At 43.8% G+C, this 27,330-nt stretch overlaps 1 protein-coding gene across 1 annotated transcript; it reads left to right on the top strand.

The window, feature by feature from the left end:
- The first annotated feature begins 2,465 nt into the window (after positions 1 to 2,465).
- On the top strand, positions 2,466 to 26,546 carry SLC30A8 (solute carrier family 30 member 8). The gene is made up of 8 exons (XM_054985556.1): positions 2,466 to 2,536; positions 10,522 to 10,718; positions 16,307 to 16,453; positions 17,670 to 17,823; positions 20,957 to 21,137; positions 24,415 to 24,520; positions 25,295 to 25,429; positions 26,401 to 26,546. The coding sequence occupies exons 1-8, from the start codon at positions 2,466 to 2,468 to the stop codon at positions 26,544 to 26,546; spliced, it is 1,137 nt and encodes a 378-aa protein (XP_054841531.1).
- Positions 26,547 to 27,330: the final 784 nt, after the last annotated feature.

The following is a 27,330-nucleotide window of genomic DNA, read 5'->3' as shown; positions in this document are numbered from 1 at the left end:
AGAGCCAGGCCCATAAAATTCTTGCCGGGTGTGCATCAGGAACTGATGCCTGAGTGTTGTCAAGTACCGGGAGGCAGGCCATCAGGGTCGGGGGGAAATAATTTGCTATTCTCTCTCAGCAAGAAGCTACCCATACTCACAGGGAGCACAGCAGATCAGGGAGCTTTATATCAGCCTGTGGCATATGATTGGTTCTCTAGGATCACCTGATTGTCAGGCCCATGGAGAGTCTGGCCAATGGCTGAAGTTATTTGTGGTTGTGTCCTTCTATTAGCGACCCTGGAGGTGCGTGAGGACAAAAATAAGTGTCTGATCCACAGTTAATGGCACTTGAACAGCCTCTGTTTGAGGGTGTGCATCAACTGTAGCATACTAAGCTGTCTGCATATGGATCCTTTACCAACCACATGGTTACTTTGAAGGCATAATCTGTACCTCAGGTATACACCATGAAACGGTGGAATTAAATTCAGGAGGTCTGATACAATTCCTCTCCCCCTTCCCTACCAGGGCTGCCATTTAAAGGTGTTAACTCACTTAGCAAAATATGAGAGGGGGGGCAATTATTGATATTGTACAGTTTCTGTACTTTCTTTGATTACATCTGAATTTTATATAATTACATCTCAATTTTTCCTTCTGACACTGATTTTATTATTTTTTCTCTTCCAAAACTTCATATATAAATGTCTGCCTAATGGGGATCCACAACTTGCATCTGATGAAGTGGGCTGTAGTCAATGAAAGCTAACGATGGAATAAAATACTTTTGGTCTTTAAGGTGTTACATTTATTTATCGATAGTTCCAAATTCTCATAGCTGCAGGAAACATGAAAATCAGCCATAGAGCTGATTAAGTCAATTGCTGTAGAATTAAGTCAATTGCTGTAGAATTTCATTACTTTTTGTACCAAGAAGTTTGAGCCCTGATGTTTAACCATTAGCGTCTTAGTAATAAGACTTACAAAAAGTTTTAAAGTCAATGAAGAAAGGGAACAGTGTGAGAGATATAGAGCGGACCCACATGAATCAGCTTTCAGCATTAGCTTCAGTATGTGATATTCCCTGTCAGCATTTTCATCAGCGGTGTCCTTTTCTAATTCAATATGTAATTCTGAGTCAAATAACTATTTATACAACAACACGGAAAAGCTCATTTGTTTTGCACCAGTTTAGAAATAACAGAGAGCTGTTCTTAGTTTTTAACAAGTTCAGTTCTCCAGGACTTACCAATATAGCCTATATCTGGTGAATGTTGTGCCTCACCTTTCCCCCAGGGAGTTTAGAAGAGAGTATGTGGCTCATCTCCATTTTATCCTCACAACAACCTTGTGAGGTCGGTAAGACTGAGAGTATGGTCCCTCCCAGGTCAAGCAGTGAGTTTCATGACAAGGTGGGGATTTAAACCCCAGACTTCCCAAATCCTAGTCTAACAATCTAACCAGTACACCATAGAGGATCATATATATTTATGGGATGGGGATATACAAGAAAAGTTGGCCATCAGCTTTGCTCCAGAGGTATCTGGCCGACTTTGTTGGAACTGCTTTTGATCAGATCCAGTATGGCCTCTTTTATGTTATTAACATAAAATAGATTTTTCTGGAGAGATTCACACTAGATGTGGCTTGTGCCTTTGGTATAATTTAGGGAAGAAAATGCCCCCCCAGGCCCCCAGATAGCCGGGAGCAGCATTTCCCACTGGAAACAATGACCGAATCTTCCCTAATAATCCCGAATCTGCTTAAATACCCGAACCCGAAGCGGCTTCCCGCTTTGGGTTTCGAGTTTACCTGAATTTTTTTCCTGCTCTGGGTAAACCAGGAGCAGGAAACCCATATCTTTTGGGGTTGCACACCCTTACTAGCAAACGACTGGCATCTTTTTCTTCAAATAATAGTGATTTTTGTTTTTACCTGTGCTGAATTTCCCCTTCGCTCTTGCTGCTGCTACCTTCAAGGCATATGCAGAGCATATGCTGTTTTAATCACCCTTTTCACGTATATCATAAACAGGAATCCAGTGGCTCAATTTATTCCACCGCACATTTAAGCCGTTAGTTTCTAAGGTGCCACTGGATTCCTATTTCATTTTGTGGCTGCTGACTCACATAGCTGCCCAGATGGAATCATGACCTTTTGCATGGATTTGAACATGCCCGAGAGGCTGAGCCAGCAAATCTCGAGCGGCAGGCTCCTTGTGCTGTATGAGAAAAAGTCTCCCATGGTGCCACCTGGGGGCTGTTGGAAAGGAGGCCACCATTAAGCCCCATCAAGTGATCATCCATAAGGGAATTAGAGATGTTCTCAGCGGTGGTGCTGGGTCTCTCGAGAAGATTAGTGACAGATCCTGCTTTGGAAATGTTGGCAGTGATTTTTCTTCAACTGCAAGTGAAATTTTAATTCCTCGTCGATGTCTAAAAAGTGGCACTGTCATCATTTGAGAGAAGACGATCACGACATCCATGGAGGGGCTTGAAAGAACCTGCCTTGTGAATGACAGCGACGCCAAGAAGTACTCCTTAACAATGAACAGGTAACCAGCCGGCATCTATTTCACACTGTCACTTCTTCTTTGGCAGAATAATGAAGCTGGCAAGTTCTGGGGGCTGCACTGAAATCTACAAACTTAACCACTTTTTCAGAATAGTCTACAAATATGAGATAAACAAGCTCTAGAATACAGCTGAAAAGATATCGTCTTGGCTCACATTCCTCTTTCCAAATATTTCTCGTTAAATGCCCCCAAAGGGTTGCCAGCCCGTGTGCCCCGGGGGACTCGTTTCTGAGTAAATATGCATAGTATCAGGCTGTTTAGTTGCAGCACCCGGCATGCTTATTTGGAAGTAAGCCTTGTTGCATTTAGTGGGGCTTACTTCCGAGCAAGCCTAGTTAAGATCGAATTGTAATGGTATTATCAGGAATCATCTTTCAAATGCCTTTTGTATCACTTGCAAGTGTTGTTAATGCAGCATCTGAAGTAGAAAATCAGATGTACACTCTAGGGAATGCAGGGTTATTTTTTTCTGTGTTCTATTTACAGAAGTGGAGAATGCAAACTTTTCTTTAAAAAAAAGGATCAGAACCACTTGCAAATATATTCTTTGAACCTGTCAGATCTATAATATCTCTCAGGTGCTCCCTATCTATCCAGTGCATTTTCATGCCTCCTTTGATCCAAGTTGCTCAGGGCAGCACACCTGGATCTCCTCTGTTCCATTTTATACTCACAACAACAACCCTGTGAGGTAGGTGAGTCTGAGAGAGAGAGTGACAGACCCAAGAATCCAGCAAGCTTTATGGCAAGGGGTGAGATTTGGAACCCAGGACAGCTGGGCCACAGCCCAGCACTCTAACCATGATACGAAACTGATTTGTTAAGACATGCTTCTTTCTGCTGAGAACATATGCTTTGAACAGAGCCAGAACATGGACCCATTTAGCACTGCTGTGCCTGTTCTAATGGCCAGTTGATCACCAAGATGATTTTCCAAATACTGCTAGCCAAGATCTCCACAGAAGGTGCCCCGGATCTTCTGCATGCAAACCATTGGCTTTCCCATTCAAGAAACATTCCGTTTCTCTATTTGTTTGCTTCATTTCTACTACACTTTTCTCCCCAGAGCAGACCCAGAACAGCTTACATTGTTCTGCTCTGCTCTGTTTTATCCTTACAACAACCACGTGGGTTATGTTAGGCTGAGAGTTAAGCTACAAGAGACGAATTAGACGAGGATGTGCACATGAGGGGTGTTACAATGTTAGCCTGGAAGCCAAGTTTTAAAAGACAGGTCGGACGTTTCTGTCAATTTCCCCTCTCTACAGAGCCAGCAAAGATCACTCCTCAGATCGCTCCTCTTTGCCTCCCAAAGACTCTGTCAAGTTCACCTCCCCTTCTAGGAGGCGAAGAGGAAATAAACAAACCCTCTGAGGAGTGATCTTTGCTGGCTCTGTAGAGAGGGGAAATTGACAGCGTCTTCTGATCTCTTTTAAAACTCAGCTTCCCAGCTAACATTGCGACTCTCTTCACGTGAGCATCCTCGTGTACTTCGTCTCTTGTAGTTTAGCTCTGAGAGAGTGTGACTGGCCCAAGGTCACCCAGCAAGCTTCCATAGCAGAGGGGGGAATATGAATCTGGGATCTCCCAGATCCTGGTCCGACACTCTAACCAATGTACCACCCTGGCTCTTCAGCTTCAGAGATTATCCTCTGTGGAATCACATCCCTGTTGAGCTCACTTCCTCCCTCACCCAAACTCCAGTCTCTCCAGGCTCCACTCCTAAATCTTCAGGAATTCCCCAAGCTGGAGCTGGCAGCTCTAACCACTAACCCACCCTACCCCCAGGGTGTGGCCTTAGTTAGGCCATGCAATAGATGGGAAGCAATACAGGCACCTCCCTTAGCTTGTACTTGGTTATGCCTTAAGACAGTGATACATTGAAAAGGGGGAAGAATGGTAGAACTCGAATGTGTATCGCTATATCCACGTCACTTCCTGATGCCTTACAGGACAGGTGAAATACATCTGCCCACAATGTTAAAGAACTTGTGCTGTATTTATTTATTTACTATATTTTTACTCCAACTTCCCCTCTTCAAGGAACTCAGGGTGATGTGTATGGGGTTGGATCCTGTTGATCATACCCATACATGGAACAGGGGTGATTTTTGAATCCCCACTCCCACAACAGACCCCCAGCCCCCCCCTCTCCTGCTGTTTCTAGGGATTTCCTGTCTCCTGACATTTAGGGGACATTTTGGACTACAGCAGGAGACAGCGACGCCATGTTCTGTGGACAGAAATCGTTTGATCTGTAGAGATTTTTGGTAGGATTCAAGCCCCTCTTCCATTTTATCCTCACAACAAACTTGTGAGGTAGCTTATGATGAGAAAATGATTGCCCAAGTTCATCCAGTAAGTTTAATGACAAGGATAGATTTATTTGAACTTGAGACTCCTCAATCCTGGTCTAGTGCACTGGGAACCATTGAACAACACTGGTCCCACAGCATTAGGTGCTATCTGAAGAAAACAGATGTAGCGACTCACATCTGTTCAGTAAGGGGGGGAAAGGAGCCACAACGTGGAAAAAACTCTCTTCCTGATTCAAGCAGGCCACCCCTGCAGCAACCAAGAAAAGTACCAGATTATCATTCATTAAAAGTATCCTGTAAATCTATACATATGAGAAGACTTCTGTACATTTATCATAAAAATTTATATTTGTCGGGGTGGTTTATCACAGTCATATCTAAGGGATATTGACACAAACCCTGCAATGTCTCACTTCAGATTGATGTATTTTATGTACTTCAATCTGAGTTACACTGTAGTAATATCAATGGCTCATCGACCCAAGCAAGAGCTGACAAAGGTGCCTTTAGTTATGAGCTTAGCAAATTTATGACAGTTCAGGAAACTCATTTGCCACATGGATGCCCACTCTTCTAGCCTCGACAGATCCCTTTGGAGTGCCTCACAATCCTCTCTGGCTTTCACCACCCTGAACAATTTCGTGTCATCTGCAAATTTAGCCACTTCACTGCTTAATCCCAATTCCAAATCATTAATAAACAAGTTAAAAAGCATTGGACCCAATACCGACCCCTGTGGCACCCCACTGCTCACCACCCTCCACTGTGAGAAGTGCCCGTTTATACTCACTCTCTGTTTCCTATTAATTAGCCAGTTTTCGATCCACAAGAGGACTTGGCCCTTTATCCCATAGCTACTGAGCTTACTTAGGAGCCTTTGGTGAGGAACTTTGTCAAAAGCTTTCTGGAAGTCAAGATAAACAATATCTATCGGGTCTCCCTTGTCCACTTGTTTGTTCACTCCCTCAAAGAACTCTAACAGATTGGTGAGACAAGATCTTCCCTTACAGAACCCATGCTGAGTTTTCCTCATCAGCTTTTGGTCATCAATGTGCCCACTAATTTTATTTTTGATAATAGTTTCCACCAACTTACCCGGTATTGACGTCAGGCTGACTGGCCTGTAATTTCCCGGATCTCCCCTGGAACCTTTTTTAAAGATGGGGACAACATTAGCTACCTTCCAGTCCTCAGGAACAGATGCAGAGTTTAATGACAGATTACATATTTTTGTGAGGAGATCTACAAGTTCACACTTGAGTTCTTTCAGAACTCTTGGATGTATGCCATCTGGGCCCGGTGATTTATCAGTTTTTAAATTATCTAGCAGTCGCATAACCTCCTCTCTCGTCACCTCAATGTGACTCAGGTCTTTCAAAACCCCTCCCAAAGTCAGTGCTTCCGGAGTGGGCATGCACTTCTTATCTTCCACAGTGAAGACAGAAGCAAAGAACGCATTCAGCTTCTCGGCCATTTCCCTATCACCCTTTAGTAATCCTTTTACGCCTTGGTCATCCAAGGGCCCCACGGCCTCCCTAGCTGGTTTCCTACTTCTAATATATTTAAAGAATTGTTTATTGTTTTTCTTTATGTTCTTTGCAATATGCTCCTCATATTCCCTTTTTGCCTGTCTGATCACAGACTTGCACTTTTTTTGCCACAGCTTATGCTCCTTTTTATCAACCTCACTCCGACTAGTTTTCCACTGCCTAAAAGAATCCTTTTTACCTTTTACAGCTTCTATTACATTGCTTGTTAACCATGCTGGCCTTTTCCTAAACCTATTTGTGCCTTTCCTAACCAGCGGTATATATTTAATTTGAGCTTCCAGGATTGTAGTTTTAAATAGTCTCCAAGATTCCCCAAGTGTTTTGACCTTTTTTACTTTCCCTTTCAGTTTCTTCTTCACGTACCCCCTCATCTCAGAAAAGTTACCCCTTTTGAAGTTAAACATGGCTGTGTTGGTCTTATTTGGCAATTTCCTATTTATACATATGTTGTACTCAATAACATTATGGTCACTGTTCCCAAGTGGTGCAATCACATTTACATCTCTCACCAGGTCTTCAGCATTACTGAGGACCAAATCCAGGATCACCTCTCCCCTAGTAGGTTCTGTAACCATCTGTTCCATAGCACAGTCATTGAGACAGTCTAGAAACTCACTTTCTCTCCCCCGATTCGAACACCCATTGGCCCAGTCAATGTGTGGGTAGTTAAAATCACCCATTACAACACAGTTTTTTTGTTTAGCAGCCATCTTTAATCCTGTCATCATTTTATAATCCTCCTCTATTTTCTGATCTGGAGGGCGATAACAAACTCCCACAGTTAAGTTTCCATTTGGGCCCGTAATTTCAACCCATAGCATTTCCAGAAGCGAATCTAATTCAATGTAGCCAAGTGCAAAGTAATGCACATTGGAACCAAAAATCCAAAATATAAATACAAGTTGATGGGGTCTGAACTGGCGGAGACTGACCAAGAGAGAGATCTTGGAGTCATGATAGATAACTCACTAAAAACGTCAGCACAGTGTGCGACTGCCATAAAAAAAGCTAATGCTATGCTAGGGGTTATTAGGAAAGGGATTGAAAACAAATCAGCCGGTATCATAATGCCTCTGTATAAATCGATGGTGAGGCCTCATTTGGAGTACTGTGTACAGTTCTGGTCGCCACACCTTAAAAAAGATATCATAGCACTGGAAAAAGTACAGAGAAGGGCAACTAAAATGATTAAAGGGTTGGAACACTTTCCCTATGAGGAAAGATTGAGGCGCTTGGGGCTCTTTAGCCTGGAGAAAAGACGACTGAGGGGAGACATGATAGAGGTTTACAAGATAATGCACGGGTTAGAGAAGGTAGAGAAAGATGTGTTTTTCTCCCTTTCTCACAATACAAGAACTCGTGGGCACTCTATGAAATTATTGAGCAGTCGGGTTAGAACAGATAGAAGAAAATACTACTTTACACAAAGGGTGATAAACACATGGAATTCGTTGCCACAGGAGGTGGTGGCAGCTACAAGCATTGCCAGCTTCAAGAGGGGACTGGACAAATATATGGAGCAGAGGTCCATCAGTGGCTATTAGCCACAGGAGATAGATGGTATTCTCTTTGTGGGGAGGTGGTGCTCTGTTGTCTTGGTGCTGGAAGGAAGGCAGTGGGAGGGCTTCTGGTGTCCTGGCCTCACTGACAGTCCTTTAGATGGCACTGGATTTCTAGCCACTGTGTGTGACAGAATGTTGGACTGGATGGGCCACTGGCCTGATCCAACATGGCTTTGCTTATGTTCTTATGTTCTTATGAAACCTGATTAATTGTAATGGGATTTTGGAGAGGATTATTGGCATGGGATTGATTTGAGGCTGAAATGCACGGTGATGTGTAAAACTTGCTAAGATAACAGGCTAGTAAATAAATGGTGTAGAACTAAACTAACAGATAGATCCTCAAAGCCTTTGAGCATGTCTACTATAGACTCGAACTAGTTGAATTACAATTCCTTTCCTACAGGGAACCCCAGGAATTGTAGTTCTGTGGATGTGGAAACAGTTCCCGGGTTGAATTGATAGTTTCTACAATTCTTGGTACTACAGTTTGTAAATCTATCGGCTAAAAAATTCAATGAACAATACAATAGGGTATGGAAAGGAAAATTTGCAGAAATTTGAAAATGAGGAGAAAACCAATATAGAACTGAAAAATGCTGAAACAAAGCATAAGTAATTAAACATATCATATTTAAATAGCGCCAAAATCGCCTAGCAGGAACATGCTTAAAGCCACAAACAATATACATTAGTATAATTGCTAGTCCCTATTGCTTTACCATTTCCTTAGAGTACAGCCCTCCTAGCTACATAAAAAAGCCCTCCTGAATAATTCAGTTTTGCATACTTTGCAGAAATCCAGGAGACTGGGACTCCTCCTAACTGCATCAGGCAGACCATTCCATAAGGTGGGAGCCGCAACAGAGAATGTGTGTGTGCAAGCAGTTGTTGATTTTGCCCATTTACAAAGTGGTCCCTGCAGAAGGCTCTGTTCAGATGAGCGAAGCTGCTGTGGCAAGCATAGGGAGAGGGCCAGTCCCACGCAACCAAGGTTGTGAAGGGCTTTGTATGCGATAGCCAACACCTTGAATTGAGCCTGGTAACTGATGGGTAACCAATGGAATGACTGCAGAATGCAAGTAATACACACATTCCTCCTAGCTTCTGACAATGATTGAGCAGCAGCGTTCTGCACCAACTGGAGTCTTTGAGGTCTTCAAGGGGAGACCTATGTACAGCGCATTACAGTAGTCTAGTCTTGATGTTACTGGGGCATGGATCCAGGTGGCTAGATTGGCCGGGTCAAGGTAGAGGCTCCTCTTCTGAGCTAGTCTGAGTTGGAAGAATTCTATATAGTAATATCTATTTCTTTACCAACCCCTCTCTTTTGAACTCTTTCCTTACATTACAGACCTCCTACCTGTGTAAAAAACTGTATTATAGAATTCTCAGTAAGCACTACATCTCCCAGGAGCATTTGTTATGTTTTAGAATTTTCAGTATTACATCTCCCAGGAGCATTTATTAGGTTATAGAATTCTCATTTACTACAGCTCCCAGAAGTACTTGTTGTGCTATAGAACTCTCAGTACTACAGCCCACAGGATTCTTTGGAGGAAGTCATGACAATTCACTGGTATGAATACCAAAGCTCTCCAGGGATACCAAGACACTTTGGAACAGGGGATTTATTAAAATGATCCACGCCCAGATCCAGATGGATTTGAATGGCTTTCTGTTGGCTCTAGGTGATTTTTCTGTTGATATGGCTGGTGCTCCTGTCGATACCTTGAAATGAGGAAATGACTCAGGAGGTTGACATGATTACTCCCACGTGCTCTTAGGGCCCAGGTAAACCTTCAGTTTATTGAGGGTTGTGGCACATACCGCACCTGTGTTCTTACATCCTGCACTTCACTTGTGTGTGAAGGAAAGACAAATGTATGTACTCCTCACTGCCATGAGAGTTGCCAGGTTTTTCTGGCAACCCTATAGGTCCAGCATATCCAAAGGGCCACCTACTTTCTTACAAGCCTACCCATCCTCTAAGGTCATCTTCTGAGGCCCTCCTTTGAGTGCCCACACCCTCTGAAATTAGGGAGTGGCAATTGCCTTCTCGGACATGGTCCCAAAGCTCTGGAACTTTCTCCCCAGAGAGAAAAGCCACCCTGTCCCCTTCAGTTGCCATCTTCTACCAGTAAGTAAAGCCTTCTTTATTTCGTCTGGAGTTACCTCAGTGATCCCTCCTTTTTGCCTTGTTTTAATTGTTGTTTTTATGGTTTTTTGTGTTTATTTTAGCTTGGGGTTAATTGTTTTAATGATGTGGGGTTTTTTTGGTTTTAATGATTTGTAAGGTTTTTTATGATTTGTTGGCTGTCTTGTTGGTCCTGATGAGGGCAGAAAGGTGGGGAATATTGTAAACAAATAATAAATAAATAAATGAAATGAAATAATGCTATGTGATTTTGTCACAGAATGTCTCCATTGACCCATAATCCCCATTCTGTTTGGCTGCACAAAGTTACTTTTTTAGTGCAGACAATACCTAATCCTAGCAATGAATAATCCTTCTGTTCCTCTCTCACACATAGCACAAATCTACTACAAAATAATGCAAACAAACAGAAGTGTGGTGAGGAACCAGTAGTTTCTGGGTCTAGTTCATTGCACCACTGCCACGACCGCTCGACAGCCTATGAGACCAGGAAGAGGGAGCAACAGCAGGCCAGCCGCAAGCTCTACATGGCATCCGTGATGTGCCTCATCTTCATGATGGCAGAGGTCATAGGTGAGATCACAGCTTCATCCATCTAGACTAGAGTTTCTTAAATTGGGGTCAGCAAGTCCTTTGGGATTGTGCAGAGAGTGCAGTAAGGGCAAGGCCATAGCTAGTCGTCCTCATTAAGTGGGGGGTCACATCACCTCCCGGTAGGACCAGATGCTCTCTGTCCAATTTGCATGAGGAAGGGCAGAACAATGATGTCATCGCTGGGAGGGTCCAGTCTCTACACAACTTGGCAGGGAGAAGATTCCTCACCCAGGCTGAAGGAACTGGCCAACCCTGCTTTAGTAGTGCAGTCCTAAACAGAGTTTAGGGTTACTTCTAAGCCCACTGATGTTAAATGTTGCACATTAGGGTGCAACTCTGCTTAGGACTGCACCCATTGTCCCTTTTGGACAGTGTAGGATGCTCAGCCATAGAAGCTAAAGGGAATTTTTGGAAAGCTGGAGATGTACTTGAAAACAAGCTCTCATTCATTAAATGGACACTGTTATTCCATAATGACTAAATCTGCTAATCTCATCCAGATAAGGTGACACTTATGAACTCATGTTCCAGGACCCTTGTTTCTTTTATTCAAGTATCTCTTTTATACAAGTGCATATTGCTTCCCCCCACCCCCGGCTGTCACCACTGCTTTTTCTATGTTTTGAGAATTGTTAAATCAGTTTAAATTTCTGGTGGGCATATATAGGGGTTGGAATGTCAGACTAGGATCTGGGGGACCCAGGTTCGAATCCTCAGGCCTGTGTGGAAACTTGCTGGGTGACCTTGGGCTGGTCCCAGGCTAAGCTACCTTGCAATGTTGTTGCTGTGATGATAAAGTGGAGGAAAGGAAAATGATGTTGTAAGCCACTTTGGGTCCCCATTAGCAAGAAAAGTGGGGTATAAATGAAAATATAAAAACAAATATACTTTCCGATTTTGGGGGCATGCTTTGAACTCCGTGCTGTCATTTCTAGAAGCAGTACATGGATAAGAGTCCTATAAAAAGCAGCTCAGTGAAGGCATGAGCCTTAGGAACTATAGCTATGGATAGAAAACGTGCTAATAACATCAAGCCTGCTCCCCCTTTGCTTTATAAATCATAGCAATTTTTGCAATGACAGCTTAAGAAGCGAATGTCAGTGCCATGATGCCTGCAGACCTTTAAGCACTGATAAACCAGCCGTGAAACTGCGGGTGGAGGCAGGAGTCTCTTGGAATCATTCTAATTATGCACCATATTTTAATTTTTTAAAAATCAGTCTAGACAGCATTTGCTTGGATGATTGACCGCCGAGTAATTGACAGTTCCCATTTCTGTGTGTTAGTACACAAAGCAGTGAACGGTGGGTGCAAGTAATTCTCAATCACAAAAGCTATTTGCGGGAAGCTTCATTACCAGGCAATCAAGTTAGTTGCTGTTCCGCGACACATTTCTCCGGAAAGTAATGAGAGGACAAGTCTTCCCTCCCACACTTAAGGGCAAATGAGAAGGATATAGTATGGTGACTACGGTCCCCTTTTTTACATTATGTTGGTGGCAGGGGGAGGAACCACACAGGCACCTTCTACATGGCCTGGAGCTTCTCATGGGGCAGGCAGGGATGGATTGGCCCTTCAGATGACAAGGAAAATTCCACATGGTCTGTGCCCAGGGGTCATTTTGTAGATAAAGAGCTGGAGGAATTCATTAGCATAGCTCATTAGCATAAATCATTAGCATATGCCACACCCCTTGCCATCACCAGAAGTGTGTCATTGGGACAACTGGTTTGCATATGCCACACCCCTTGACATCATCTATCCTGGCTGTTTTGGACCCAATCCTGGCCATTCAGTGCCAAAATTGAGCCCAAAATGGCAAAAAGAGGCTGAAAATGACCGAAAAGGGGCCCAAAATGGTCAGGATCAGGCTGCCGCTGAGTAGGAGACTGATCCATCACCCGTCAGAAGCCCAATACGAGCCGTTTCGGCCCCAATCCAGACTGAAACGGGCCCAAAATGGCCGACAGGTGGGTGGGGCCACCTGACATGTGACCTCTTTGGGGAACTACCAGAACTGCGTTCCTGCGTGTTCCCCCTCGAAATGAGCCCTGGCTGTGCCCAAAGCACTGTTGTCAACCAGGAACAAGCCAAGTTGAGATCCAGTGGAGGTGTGGGGAGGGGTTGTGGAACACAGATTAGGGTTGCCAGGACCCTATACTTTCCTGGCAGGAGGGGGGATCCAGGACTTACCGGCCGGATGATATTCATGCTCGTACAAAGTACACACTCCTGCCGCTGATATTTGGGGCCTAAATTTACCCCTGTGAAGTGCAAAAGCATGCACACTGCAAGTGTGATGATGTCACTTCAGGAAGTGACATCCACTAGGAGCGCACACACTGTGCACTTGCCCGGGTTGCAATCGCTGGGCAATTTGCCACCTCCTGCTGATCTCCAGCAATCAATGGGCAATGGAGCAAACCGCTGGGAGATTGCCCACCACCAGCTGGTAACTGGGAACCCTAACACAGATGATCAGAGGCAGAGCATCTGTTGTACATGCAGAAGGTCCAAAGTTCAAAAGATAAGAGCAGGGAACAGGTGAACAACCGCTTCCTGGGACCTTACAGAGCCACTGCCAGTCTTGCAAATATCAGCCCTTGATTAATGGCCTGACAGGATAGAAGGCAACCTTGCTTGTTCATGTGCCAGTGCCACAGCAACCGTTTGCCTTGGACCTGAAAAGACACTCAGAACTCACAAGCCAGTGGAGCAGAAGGAGGCAGAGGGAGCCAGTTTGGTGTAGAGGTTAAGAGCAGCAGGACTCTAATCTGGAGAACTGGGTTTGATTCCCCGCCCCTCTGCTTGAAGCCAGCTGGGTGACCTTGGGTCAGTCACAGCTTCTCAGAGCTCTCTCAGCCACACTCACCTCACAGGATGATTGTTGTGAGGATAATAACACACTTTGTAAACCACTCTGAGTGGATGGTAAGTTGTCATGAAGGGCAGTATATAAACCAAATGTTGTTGTTGTTGTTCTTGTTAATCAGGAGCAGACTGGGAGGTACAAATGGCCCTGGAAGAGGGCCATACCAAAGAAGAGGAAGAGGCTGGCTGCCCCAATCCCTGGCCCACAATGTCCCTTCCACCAAAAGGAGGAAGGGAAGAAGATGTAGCTTGCCTGCCCAGCTAGCTGAACACTTCTTCCTATGTGCTGCTCTGATCTTGAGTGGGCCAGTTTCTGCACTGAACTTGGGTGGGCTGGACAATGCCTTCCCCTTGTTGTGTGTGGCTTGGGCAGGCCAGGTGCCAGTTTCCCATTGGCAGGCTTGGGCACGCCGGGCTGGCCATAGCCCAGGTGAGAGGAAGACACCTGCCCTCCAGGAGTAGTGGCCATAATGGCCAGTCTGCCCCAGGTTATAGCTGGCCAGGTCAAGTTGAGCAGCCCCTGCAGTGCTGGCAGAGCTGCAGCAACTGTTTGTTTCAGCTTAGTCCTGGACCATTTTAACACCCATTCTTGGGGGTAGGAAGGAGTAGACATGGGCATGAACAGGAAAAAAACCCAAACATGGCGTTCGTTGTTCGTTGCCATCCATGAACAATGAACAACGAACATTGACGAACATGACCTGTTCACAAACATGTTCGCTGTTCGTGGGGGCCAGCAGGCTCTCCTCCAGCCCTCAAGATCCCTACCACACCACTCCCAGAAACCCTGGCAGCAGGAAATGTACCAATAATAAATAATAGCTTGGCCCCAGAGCCCGGCAGCAGCCCTGGAACCTGAAGGGGTAGATCCCTACCGCATCACTCCCAGAAACCTTACCGGAGCAGGCAGCAGGAAAAGTACCAGCAATAAATAATAGCTTGGCCCAGAGACTGGCAGCAGCCCTGGAACTTGAAGAGGTAGATCCCTATTCCACCACACACAAAGAAAATTCAAGCTCCAATGCACTCTCCCTGTCTCTTTCTCAAAATGCCAACAACAACTGTCTCTCCCTCTCCACTGTCCGCAAAACCAGAGCTGGGAGTCCCCTCTCCCCCCTGTTCTTTGCTTCCTTGTAACAAATTTGGAGGTCCACACTTGAAAGGAAGACCTGCCAATCAGGCTAAATTGGGCTTAGATTGGGGTTTCCAGGGCAACAGCAGGAGTTCAGGCAGAGTTCAGGCAGTCCCTGCCTCTGGCTGCCAAGAGAATTGATTGCAGGTGCCAGATTGTCTGGCTTGACGAACAGTAATGAAGGAGGCTTGCAACGACCACCTGTTCATTTAGAATGGGGCCTCATGAACAGCTTGTTCGCGAACAGCTGATTGGGCTGTTTGTGACTTTTTTTAGTTTGTATTGCTGTTCATGCCCATCTCTAGAAGGAGTCACACTGCGGAGGATTCCATGCTTCCAGGGACATCAAATATGCTCCCCCCCCCATTTCTTTTTGCTTTTGTGAGTTGTCGTAAGCCTTTTTCTTTCACTGGTATTACCAGTGTATTTGCTTCTCTCAGGCCGTTTTAATGCAAGTGATTGCAAAACAGGCATCAATATTTAACAAGTAATATAGAACTTTATTAGTGTAAACTTACCGTGTTCAAAGGTGTCATGGTGAGTTGATCACCAGATCAGTTTGGTTTGGGCCAAACAGCTGCAAACGTCTGCAGAACTGGTTTGCTCCAGGTTTTTGCAAAATTGTGGATGCGCAAACAAGCTGTCAATTTCAACCAATCAGTGGCCATTAGCATTACAAAAGACTAATTAGATGAAAACTGAAGAGTACGATTTGTTTAAAACAGAATTTATTGATGACATATTTATATTTGTGAGTAATCTAATTGTCTATTTAAACGCTTGCTGAGCAGAGTAGTTATACAGCGAGGCAGCGCAGAATGCATGTGCATTAAAAGCCATTGCACTGCACTGCATGGTTTGGCAGGAATAAGGTGAAGGAATCCAGTAAAGTAACCTGTCAAACACTGACAAACAGATCAATGACCTATTGAACCAACTGTTGAAAAATAAGGCGCCTGTTCACAACTGGCAAACAGGATGTTAGCTGAACCGGTGGTGGGTGTTTGAGCAGCCATACAAATGTCTGAATGTTCATGTTTTAAATTTTCTTTTTTAAAAAAAACATACACCCTGTGTATAGGTGTTAAGCAAAGAAGAGTATTGTTTATTGAAATGTCCTTGGAATTGTACTGACTCACACTGTGTAATCTGCCTTGACTCTCAGTGAGAAAGGCGGACTATAAATTACCTAAATAAAATTTACGTTAATATTTCATATTGACATCTGTCAAATGGGTTCTGAAGGTGAAGAGATGTTTGGTTCCATTTGAGTGAGGAAGAATATCAGCGAGTTCTGGTTTCAAATTATATATATATGCAGTCTTAGAGGTGCAAAGTCCCAGAGTCCAAAAGAAAATATCCGTTTTGGGAAGCCAGCAACCACGATACTATTCCTGAAAACATAGGGTTGCCCTAAGCAACTACCTCCTCTAGTTCAACATATCTTGAGGTCAAGTGACAGAGGATCCGCCGTTCTCCCACTTACAAAACATAGCATTTCCCCCATTAGCAATTTGATAGAGGGACTTGGCTTCATTGATTTCCAAAATTTCCTTTGACCTAGGTGGCCGGATTGCAGGAAGCCTTGCCGTGATGACGGACGCAGCACACATGTTGGTTGACTTGCTGAGTTTCTTGATCAGCCTCTTCTCTCTTTGGCTATCATTAAAACGTCCCAGCAAAAGATTAACATTTGGATGGCACAGAGCAGGTACCAAATGCAAAATAGAATGAGAGCACATACTGACAAGGGTAATGAATGAAATGTTGAGATTCGTATAGATGCAACGGTCAGCAACTCACTTTCTTGGAGAACTGCTCTGAGAAAAATATATAAAATGTGATGGACAAGAACTTGGATCACCACCAACCAGAGTGCCAGCTGAGAAATCAAGTTACCATACATACCACTTTCTCCACATCCATTTTGCCTTTAGGTTGGTAACTTATGATAGTAAGGGGAGAAGTTTTCCTTCTTTGGGTGGGATTTGGCACAAGAACTTCTAGCTAATAATTCCTGGACATGCCTTGGCCAGATAAATGTGAACAAGAAATGGAGAAACTCCCCTGAAGCAATTTTCTAAGGAAAGGGAAACCCACATTCAAAATATCGTGTCATATTTCTGAGAATGGCAGAAGAAAATAATTTATGACTCTACTGTTGTAACTAAAGATGTATCTTTTTTTGATCAGTCTTTGACTGTGAGCAAAAACATAGCATCTTCTACTTCATGAGATAACATGCATTTTCTCTAGAGTGCAGATACTTCTGACATAATCACCAGTTAGTCATGAAGGTGTCCCAAGACCGTTTTTTCATTTTGCTGCAACAGACTGTGAGTTTGTCTCACAAGACGCGTTGGTGCATGTTCGTCAAGAGTAGGGAGATGCAATGTTAGCTGGGAAGCATAGTTTTAAAAGACAGAGCCAATGGAAATTGCTTTCACAGGGTTTGTTAATGTCATCTTCGCCTCCCTGAACCTCTCCAGTCTAAAACTGTGCCAGGAAGTGTAGTTTAAAAAGACAGAGCTGGCGGAGATCACTCTTCAGAGGGTTTGTTAATTTCATCTTTTCCTCCCAGAAGGCTGTGTCAATTTCACCTGTCTCTGTCTTTTTAAACTACCCTTCCCGGCTAACATTGCATCTCCTGACACATGTTCTTCACGTATCAGATGTCTCATGTAGAGAGACTCTAACACAGCAACCCATCTAGAATCTGGGAACTTAGTTCATGAGTTCCTTAACCCTGCCGCCACCCCAGAACTCCAGTTCTCAGGATTCCATGGAGAAAAGACCATTAATTAGGCTTCAATCTAAGGAATAAGAGAACCCCGAGCCCAGTAGTTTCAAAATAATACAGGGCGGTATGGGGCTTTTCACTAACACGAGCCTATGTTCTAGCTCCTAACACTTCTTTGCACCATTAGAAATTCTCGGCGCTTTCCTGTCCATGAGCATCATTTGGGCAGTGACTGGTATGTTAACGTATTTTGCCATCAAGAGGCTGCTGCATCCACATTATGAAATTCAAGGGACGGTAATGCTCATCACATCCAGTTGTGCAGTAATCGCCAATATGATGTAAGTAGCTCTTTTTTAAAAAACACCACTCTATCCAGGGCTTTTTTTCAGCAGGAACACAGGGGAACGGAGTTCCGGAACCTCTTGAAAATGGTCACATGGCAGGTGGCCCCACCCCCTGATCTCCAGACAGAGGGGAGTTTAGGTTGCCCTCCACACTGCAGTGCGGAGGGCAATCTAAACTCCCCTCTGTCGGAGATCAGGGGGCGGGGCCACCAGCCATGTAACCATTTTCTCTGAGGGCAGCCCACTGAGTTCCACCACCTCCTTTCCCAGAAAAAAAGCCCTGACTCCATCAATATAATATTATACAATCAACAGCTGCCTCTTTTTTTAAAAAAAAACCCTCCCAGTTTTGCACAAATGTTGGCAGGTCAAAAGTGCCAAAGGGATGAAGCTCTCCTAAATGGGATAAGAGGGTAATCTGACGTGGCATGATGCCACGAATCAGACGGGTGTACGCTTTATAAACTGTGAAGTTAGTCAGAGCCAATTTGCATGACCTCCAGATCAGAGGCATTATGAAATGAAAGTGATCTCATAACACAACAGTAATCACTGCAATCTTCCCGGCAGTTAATTTTAAGGGCTTAAGTATGTAAAGAAAAAGTACATCAAACTAATGAGGCCAAGAAATGGAGTAATCAATGGACTGAATCCAACCAATTTTTCCACTGGTGAAAAGGAAAGGACTGTGATAAAGGCAGCACTTGAGGTCACGGGACTTGCATGGACAAAAGCCATGTGGGATGTGGGCTATAAAATGTAGGGGAATTGGGGGAGATGTTTATCTCCCCCAGTTTCCAGTTTGGTGTAGTGGTTAAGAGCGGCAGGATTCTAATCTGGAGAACCGGGTTTGATTCCCCACTCCTCCACTTGAAGCCAGCTGGGTGGTCTTGGATCAGTCACAGCTCTTCCAGAGCTCTCTCAGTCTCACCCACCTCACAGGGTGATTGTCATGAGGACGGCACACTGTGTAAACAGTTCTGAGTGGGCATTAAGTTGTCCTGAAGGGCGGTATATAAATCAAATATTGTTATTGTTGTTATTATCTCCAGTGAGCTCAGGATAGCATGCATGGTATTCTCCTTCCCATTTTATCCTCTCAATAGCAGCCCAAGTTCTGCTCACGACCTGAGTTCGATCAGGTAGCTGGCTCCAGGTTGATGCAGCCTTCCGAGTTCAGGTAGCCGGCTCCAGGTTGACTCAGCCTTCCATCCTCCCAGGGCTGGTAAAATGAGTACCCAGTTCCATGGGGGTAAAGTGTAGATGACTGGGGAAGGCAATGGCAAACCACCCTGTAACAAAAAGTCTGCCAAGAAAATGACATGATGCGACATCCCCCCATGGGTCAGTAATGACTTGTTGCTTGCACAGGGGACTACCTTTACCTTTTTAATCTTGTGAGGGAAGTCAGGCTCAAGGTCAGCCAGTAAGCTTCATGACAGGTTTTTAAAGTTGGGTCACCCTGGGTCCAGTCTGACAATCTTAACCACTCCACCATGCTGGCTCTCTAATGACACATGGCCACTCTAATGACACATGGTCACTTGTAACTTGCTGTATAATGATTGCATCCAGGGTCCAGTTTGGATAGACAGTATTAAAGACATAGAGCCAAGCTACAAGTGACGCCTGACAGAGGTTGGACACTTGTCAGCTTCCCTCAAGTTTTGATGGGAAATGTAGGCATCCTGGTCTTATAGCTTGGCTCTCCATTTAACTGAAGTTTACAGAAACCCCCCATACACACCCAGTGGAGGGGAAGGGGGCGCCCGGCGAGAGCCAGACGCCTGCACTCCCCTCCCAACCACATGTTCTCCCTCCCATAGACTGCCACTCTGTAAACTTCAATTAAATGGAGAGCCAAGCTGCAAGACCGGATGCCTACATTTCCCATCAAAACTTGAGGGAAACTGACAAGTGTCCAACCTGTGTCAGGCGTCACTTGTAGCTTGGCTCATAGTGGGTTGTTTTTAAAAAAATCAGAACACAGCTGAACTCAGTTCCAGCACCTCCTTTGACCCTCTGTTCCACACTGTAGAGTCCAGTTCAAACTGTGGTGGTCCCTTCATTTAAACATTTAGCAATAGTGTGCTAATTGCTCCACATGGTGCTTAGAGTATAAACAAAGATGCAGAGGAGTTAGCCGTGTTAGTCTGTGGTAGCAAAATAGTAAAGAATCCAGTAGCACCTTTAAGACTAACCAATTTTATTGTAGCATAAGCTTTCGAGAATCAAGTTCTCTTCGTCAGATGCATGTTTACATTTACTAGCGAAGGAATGTTTTGGTTGCATCCTCCCTCCCCCCCCCCCAATTGCATCTTCTCTCTCCTCCCCTCCTCCCCCCTCCTCTTCTATATTTGACCAGTTTCTGTACCACGCATCTGACGAAGAGAACTTGATTCTCGAAAGCTTATGCTACAATAAAATTGGTTAGTCTTAAAGGTGCTACTGGACTCTTTTTGAGTATAAACAAAGGAAGCATGAGTTTCAGCACCTCTTTTTTAAGAAACAAAAATACCAATTAAAAAGATGCAGAGAAACCAGCTGCTCAAAGGAGATGGTTTGGAAGCAGCGTGGTTGGAAGATGGGCAAAAGGAATGCCCAGTGAAAGTTTGATTGAAGGTTGCAAGATCTGCACAAACAATCATCCCTGAATAGAGACATTATGACTGTTGCTGTTAAGAAAAGGTAATTTATACATTTCCGTGAAAGTACATGGAGCCTTACAGAGTTGCCTTCAAGAAGTATGCGATCTGAGAGCCAAGCTACAAGTGACGTCTGACACAGGTTGGACTCTTGACAGCTTCCCTCAAGTTTTGATGGGAAATGTAGGCATCCTGGTCTTGCAGCTATAATGGAGAGCCAAGCTGTAAAACCAGGACGCCTACATTTCCCATCAAAACTTGAGGGAAGCTGACAAGTGTCCAACCTGTGTAAGGCATCACCTGTAGCTTGGCTCTAAGCGACTGAGGAAGGCAGAAAGAGGAAGAATGGACAGGGTAATAAAGGAGCAATGCAATTACACACGAGTCCTTACCAGGTGTTACAAACATCAATGACCGTTTGCTGAAGTGAAAATAAAGAAGTAAAAAGTGGATGATCTTGCTGACAAACTTCATTCTTGCAGATTAAGTCTGATGCTGTACCAGACGGGACATGGACACGCTCGAGAAGGTCCTCATGCCACTTACCATATATACAAGCCCGTTGCAGCGAATGCCAGCGTAAGGGCAGCTTTTATCCACGCTGTTGGAGATCTGTTTCAGAGCATTAGTGTGCTAATTAGTGCACTCATCATATTCTTCAAGGTCAGTTTTATTTGGTTTGCTCGCCTTCTTAGCGACGCAACGTGCAGCTATATTCATGATAGGGCATCATCTGGCATACTGCACCTGAGTAGTGTTACCAGGTGCCCTCTGGCAGCAGGCAACTCCTGGCAATTTGCCTCTTTGCCCATAGATCACTGGCAATCAGGGGAGGACTCAGGCCACCCAGAGACCTCCTGCTATCGGCAGGCAGCCCAGGCGAATAGCCACGTGTGTGATCCTATGCCCTGCATGATAATGTCGCTTCTCATTACACTGGAAGCAACAGCACCGCAGCATGGCTGACTCTTTAAGAAAACACTGTGTTTTGACATTGCCACTGGTAGCACCAGAAGTGACATCATTGCACATACATGCAAAGATTACCTTGGGGTGAGTATACACGGCCCCCAGCCCTCTTGCTAGCTGCCAAGGTGGTCTGACCGCCGGGTACCTAAGCCCTGTTAATTGGAAATGGCTGTGCACTGGTGGAAGGGGGAGGCTGCTTTCAGAATAAAATCCACACAAGGCTTGTTGCTTTAGAAAAGAAATGGATACACTTTATGGTTAGAGAAATCCATACTGAGATAGGAAAGGAGTGATGGGCATTCTAGCTATCAGATAGAGTATTGTGTGATGAGAGATATTCAGGGAGAATATGTTGTGATGACACAGAGAGAGAGAGAGCACAAAGTAGTGTTGCCAGGACCCTATACCCTCCTGGCAGCGGGAGGGGGGGACCCTGTACCCACTGGAACAATCCTCACGCGCACACAAAGCATGAATGTACTCTCAGCCGACGAGATGATGTCATGTCCAAAAATGACATCATTGTGCCGGCTGCCAGGAGTGCTCCCAAGATCCATGTGGAGCTGATTCTTTGTGAGCCAAAATCAGCCCCAAGCAAAGTGTGGGAGCCCTCCTGCGGCCGGTGCAATGACATCACTTCTGGAAGCCACGTTGTCACATCTGACCTTCTTACTTTCAGCCACAGTATGTAATATCGGGAGTATTACATTCTAACTTCTTTATCTTATTTGGATTTTTAAATCCCACAAGATCTTAACTTGCTCATTTTCAACCATTTTCTCAGGCTTATGTTCCCACCAATATTTGGCAGACGGTAGCTCGTACTTATTGCACAAATTCCAATGCAACATTGCAGCTACTTTATTATGGTACATTGTATAGTCAGTTTGTGTGATTTTACTGCCTCCGCTGATGAGATGGTCAACTGTTTCATCCACTTCGCTATACTTGCTGACATTTGCAGTCTTTTCCATTTTCTCTTTTGTACAGTTCAGTTTTTTTAAAAGTTATAACTTTTTAATAACTTTATTTAAAAGAAGAAAAAAAGACAATAGAAAGTACATAAAGAATCTTAAACAGAATACAGAATAATAGATTTAAGCTACCACAAAAAATATGAGAAAGATGTATAATGACACATTTCATAATATTACAGTTCAGTTTTAATGCCTGTTTTTGTGCAGCTAATATAAGTCCTTCTGTCTCTCTTTTCAATATCCTTAAGGTTAGCCATTTCCAATTGTTACTCTTATCAACTTTACCATCGGTATTCTTCCTATATTGTCTGTGCAGTGGTTTACTTTTACCATGCTTCCATGCAGTTTTCCAACATTTCTTTCCTATATTCATCTTTTGTACCATTAACTTTAATTATTCCTTCTTTGTAAATGTTGGCCAGCATTGTCTCTTTCCTGCTCTTGATGTAATCCTTCAATGTCCTTTTTTCTTTTACTACTTTTTGTTTTATTTATAACAGTCTTTGGCCACCATTACTTTGCGGCAAATAGAGTCAGTCTATGTCTCTTTGAGGATGCAGGACATAATTGGCTGTCATGATTTCCCTCTTTTTCTTATCTAGTGCATCCAATTCAGCTTGTGTCCAATCTACAATCTATAACATCATATTATCCTGTCAAACTTCAATTCATAGAATCTATTCAATGTCATTATAATTAATATAATACTTAATGTTGTAGTACTTCATCACCAACTAACTCCCTTTCTAGCCTTGTCAGCCCTTGGCTGGCAAACCCTGGGAGCTTTTGGGGGGAGGGAGCTTTGGAGGGGCTCAGTGAGGCATTTTAAACTGGAAGTGACATCATGCATTTCCACACTTTAGCAATCTCCCAAATCTCTATGATTTTACCTAATTTTTATGGTAGAGCATTGTGCTGACTCATCACTGATGGTAATGTGACTGGAAGTGATGTTGCGGTGGTGTTGTAGACCTCCCCAGAGCCCAAGAGTCAGAGGTCTATAGCAGGTAGGGTTTCCAGGTCCCCTGGTGGGCGTGGGAGATCCTCTGCTACCACCCTCTGCCTCCCATCACCACTCACCTGGCTGGTGGGAGTAAAAGGCGGTGGAACAGGCCTTCCAGGCACACTTTCGGTGTGACAACATCACTCCTGGGAGTAGCGTCATCATACAAAGGTCTGAGAGTACTCCGTCCTGCGCTTCACACTGCCCTGTGTGATGACATCACTCCCAGAAGTGGCATTGTTGTGCTGCACCAGGAGACAAGAAAGGCGAGTGCTAGGTCCCCCCATCCTGCCAGGAGGGTAAGGAGACCTGTCAACCCTACTGGTAAGCCCTCCCCCCAAATATCTATCAGTTATTAATGGGAAGGGTTGGAGTAGGCCCAGAACTGTACCCAGGGATATGCCTGTATAGTGTTTTAAGATTGTGAGTTCTTTATTATGTTTGGTGCCACTATATACAAATCTGGGTTGACAACCACTCAGCATTTGGGGATGAAGAAGCTTTTTCAGCTCTGGCACCCGCCTGGTGGAACATCCTCCCAGAGGAGACCCGGGCTCTCCAGAATCTGCTGCTGTTCTGCAGGGCCTGTAAAATGGAGATGTTCCACCAGGCCTATGCCTGAGGAGTTGGCGATCTGTCCCTACTGGCCTCCCTTGCTCTGCCATGCCTGGCCTCGATTTCTTTGGCAGATTTATCTACCTGTTTGCATGTTTGGTTTCTCTACAGCCATTTCACCTGGAACTGTTAGTAGGCACCATCAACTGATTGTATTTAAATGGTATTTTATATTATTGATTGTTGTTTTAATGTAACTTTATATTTTATTTTTGAATAATATTTGACATCATTGTAACCCACCCTGAGCCAGCTTGTGGGGAGGGAGGGCAAGAAATTGAATGAATGAATGAATGAATGAATGAGCTATTTAAAAACTGAACAGAACTGGTAGAAGGGGGTGGTTTGTTCAGTGAACAATCTTTTTTTTTTCTAGCCAGAATACAAAATGGCTGACTCAATCTGTACATTTGTGTTCTCTCTATTTGTTCTGGGAACCACCCTTACCATTTTACGGGACGTTTTGGTGGTGTTAATGGAAGGTAAGACGTCTTCTTGTGTGTAGGGCAGATATTTCTCTAAAGCCTGTTTTTTTTTCTTGTAATAATTGAGACAGTTGAACACAATACCAAAGAACATACCAATACAGATAAATATAAGAATAAAAGTCCACACTCCAGTTAGGATGTGGACAGCAAGTCCTATTGATGGTAACTTCACTCTGTCAAACATATATGGTGGCAGTAGAATTTCATGTCTTTTTGGTCACTGCTGTGTTATTTTGGAACCATTTGCCAGAAGAGGCAAGTAAAGCAATTTTACCAGTGTCATTTTGTAAGAGCTGTAAGACATCCACCCCCTGCCCAGTAAGCAATTTAGTAATTATTTAGTTACATTGATTTGGTGGCTTTGGGGTCCAATTGTTTTATTGAAATCTTTTAATTTTATACCGTATTTATTGGCTGACTTTGACATGATTTTATATACCACACTGAACATTCGGAAAGGCGATATGTAATATTTTAAAAAATAAAACAAATAGAATATGGAGCTCCACAAACGTACAATCATACCATAAACTGAGGTGGCCATTTTCTGTGGAGATTCATATGTCCAGAGAGCCGAGTCATTAAAATTTTCCATCCATTTTTGAAACCAGAGAACAAAGTATACAAATTGGATTGTCAGGCTAGAAAAACATGTGAAATAGCCTAGAGTGAAAGTAAACATATTATATAGGCTTGGAATGATCTTAACTGAATGCATACAGTAATTACTTTAAAAGGTTAAAAAAGGCATATGCCCCTATTCTATAGGAACACCAAAGGGATTGAGCTACGATGATGTGAAAGAAAAAATTCTAGCAATGGACAAAGTGAAGTCGGTCCACAATCTTCATCTTTGGTCTCTAACAATGAACCAGACTGTTTTAATGGCTCACATTGTCACAGGTCAGTATATTTCTGCAATAAGGGAACCAACACTCGGATGACTTTCTGGAAAATCCATTTACACTTAAGTAAGTGTCGCTACTTCTCTGTGCCCATTGTTTATTTTTAAAAGGCACACAAGCAAAAAAATCGTGGTGTCATTGGCTTAGGTACAAACCTTGTGTTTCATCCGCAGAGAGATTCTTCCACCCTCAGAGAAGCAGGGCTGATTTTTTCCGGTTCCTGGCTCCTGCTGCACACTGCCCCCTAATATTCAGTGCTGTTCCTGGGACAATTCTGACTCGTGAATGCTGCCTGTGGTGTGTGTGTGTGTGTAGCGTCATGGGAGAAAAAAGGCTTGGAAGTTCCATTCCTCTTGCCAATTTATGCTCACATAGCTTTGGATCCAAGCCATTAATCTTAGCATTGTGATCAGAAGCATTCCTACTTGTAATAAATCCCACTGAAATCAATTAAAACTATTGTGAGTGCAGCATAATGGTTTGAGTGTTGGACTGGAAAACCCAGGTTCGAATCCTTACTCCGCTTATGGAAGCTTGCTGGGTGATCTGGAGCCAGTCACTCACTGTCAGCCTAACCTCCTCACAAGTTTGTTGTGAGGATAAAATGGAGGAAAGAACATTGATGTAAGCTGCTTTGGTTCCCTACTGGGCAGAAAAGTGGGGTATAAATGAAGTAAATAATAATGTACTATCTTATAGTATCTGAATCAGAAGTCCCAAATTTCATCACAGCCATGAGATATCTTCTCTGGGTTACCTTTAACAATAACATATACCTGCTTTCTGCAATATGGGAATAATGATATTGGCCTTGAAAAACTGATCTATACTTTAAGCATTCCACCCGTTTTTGCAAAAGAAACAACAACAAAAACCCTTTTCATTGTGCAAAGCATTATTGCATAAGAAAACTGTTGATCTGGGAAATGAGCATGGCCCCCATTAATCCTTTTTCTTTACCTTCCACAGTGGACTCTGCAGACAAGCAGCAGATTCTGAAAGAAATGACTGAAGTTCTGTTTGATGCTTATAATTTTCACACGGTCACTCTTCAAATTGAACCTGAAGCAGCCCAAAAACCAGAATGTGTTTTCTGCCAGGATCCAAGGGATTAAGATTATCATTAGTCCTTTGAGGGGCGCAAAGGCTACTAAACACACTGGATGCATTCAGTTTGCTAGGCCACAAGCCCAACTGAATTGAAAGCGAGGAAGTCTTATTGGCAGTCTCAGTAAAAGCATCTTTTCATTTGCTTGTTGGCGGCGGTGATGTGCACCTACAGGCAGCAAGACCATATATGCATGACATGACTTGACTGTTTCTTTCTCTTCCCTCTCACTACACTATGCTCTCCAAAGCCATTTTTTAAAAGTAAAAACCCAGTTGTCTCTATTATCTTACATTCGTATCTCACTACAGATGCTAATTTATGAAGTGGACTTTTGCATCCCGACTGCCTTCTTTGCAACTCCACTCTCACCTCCTGAGTGAGATATAAAAGCTCAGAGATCTCCATTCCTGTTTGTATCTGAAAAGGGGAGCTTTGATTCTAGAAAGCTGATACCTTGAAAATCTTGTTGGTCTTTAAAGGTGTCATTGGACTTGAATCTTGCTTTTCTACTGCAGACCAACACATCTGAAACCAGTTCCTTTTTTGTTCCTGCAGCAACACCCTACCAAAAATATAATAGTGCGTCCTCTTGGATAGTATAATTTCTGGCCAGGCGCAGCAAGATTGCTTTGGAGAATGATGCCTAACTCCCCCTTACCAGGCATGTATTGCAGGTTGCTATTTTAAAGGGACAAGGGGTGAGAGGAATTATAGCTGATGCTTTTAAAAATTTCTGCTTGGCTAATGCAGAGCATCCAATGGCAGCAGAGCATCAGAAGGACAGCCCT

This window comes from Eublepharis macularius, chromosome 7 (genome assembly GCF_028583425.1).
Source record: "Eublepharis macularius isolate TG4126 chromosome 7, MPM_Emac_v1.0, whole genome shotgun sequence".
Taxonomy (NCBI): Eukaryota; Metazoa; Chordata; class Lepidosauria; order Squamata; family Eublepharidae; genus Eublepharis; species Eublepharis macularius.
The sequence above is the reverse complement of the archived record's forward strand: the minus strand, read 5'-3'. Positions and strand labels throughout refer to the sequence as shown.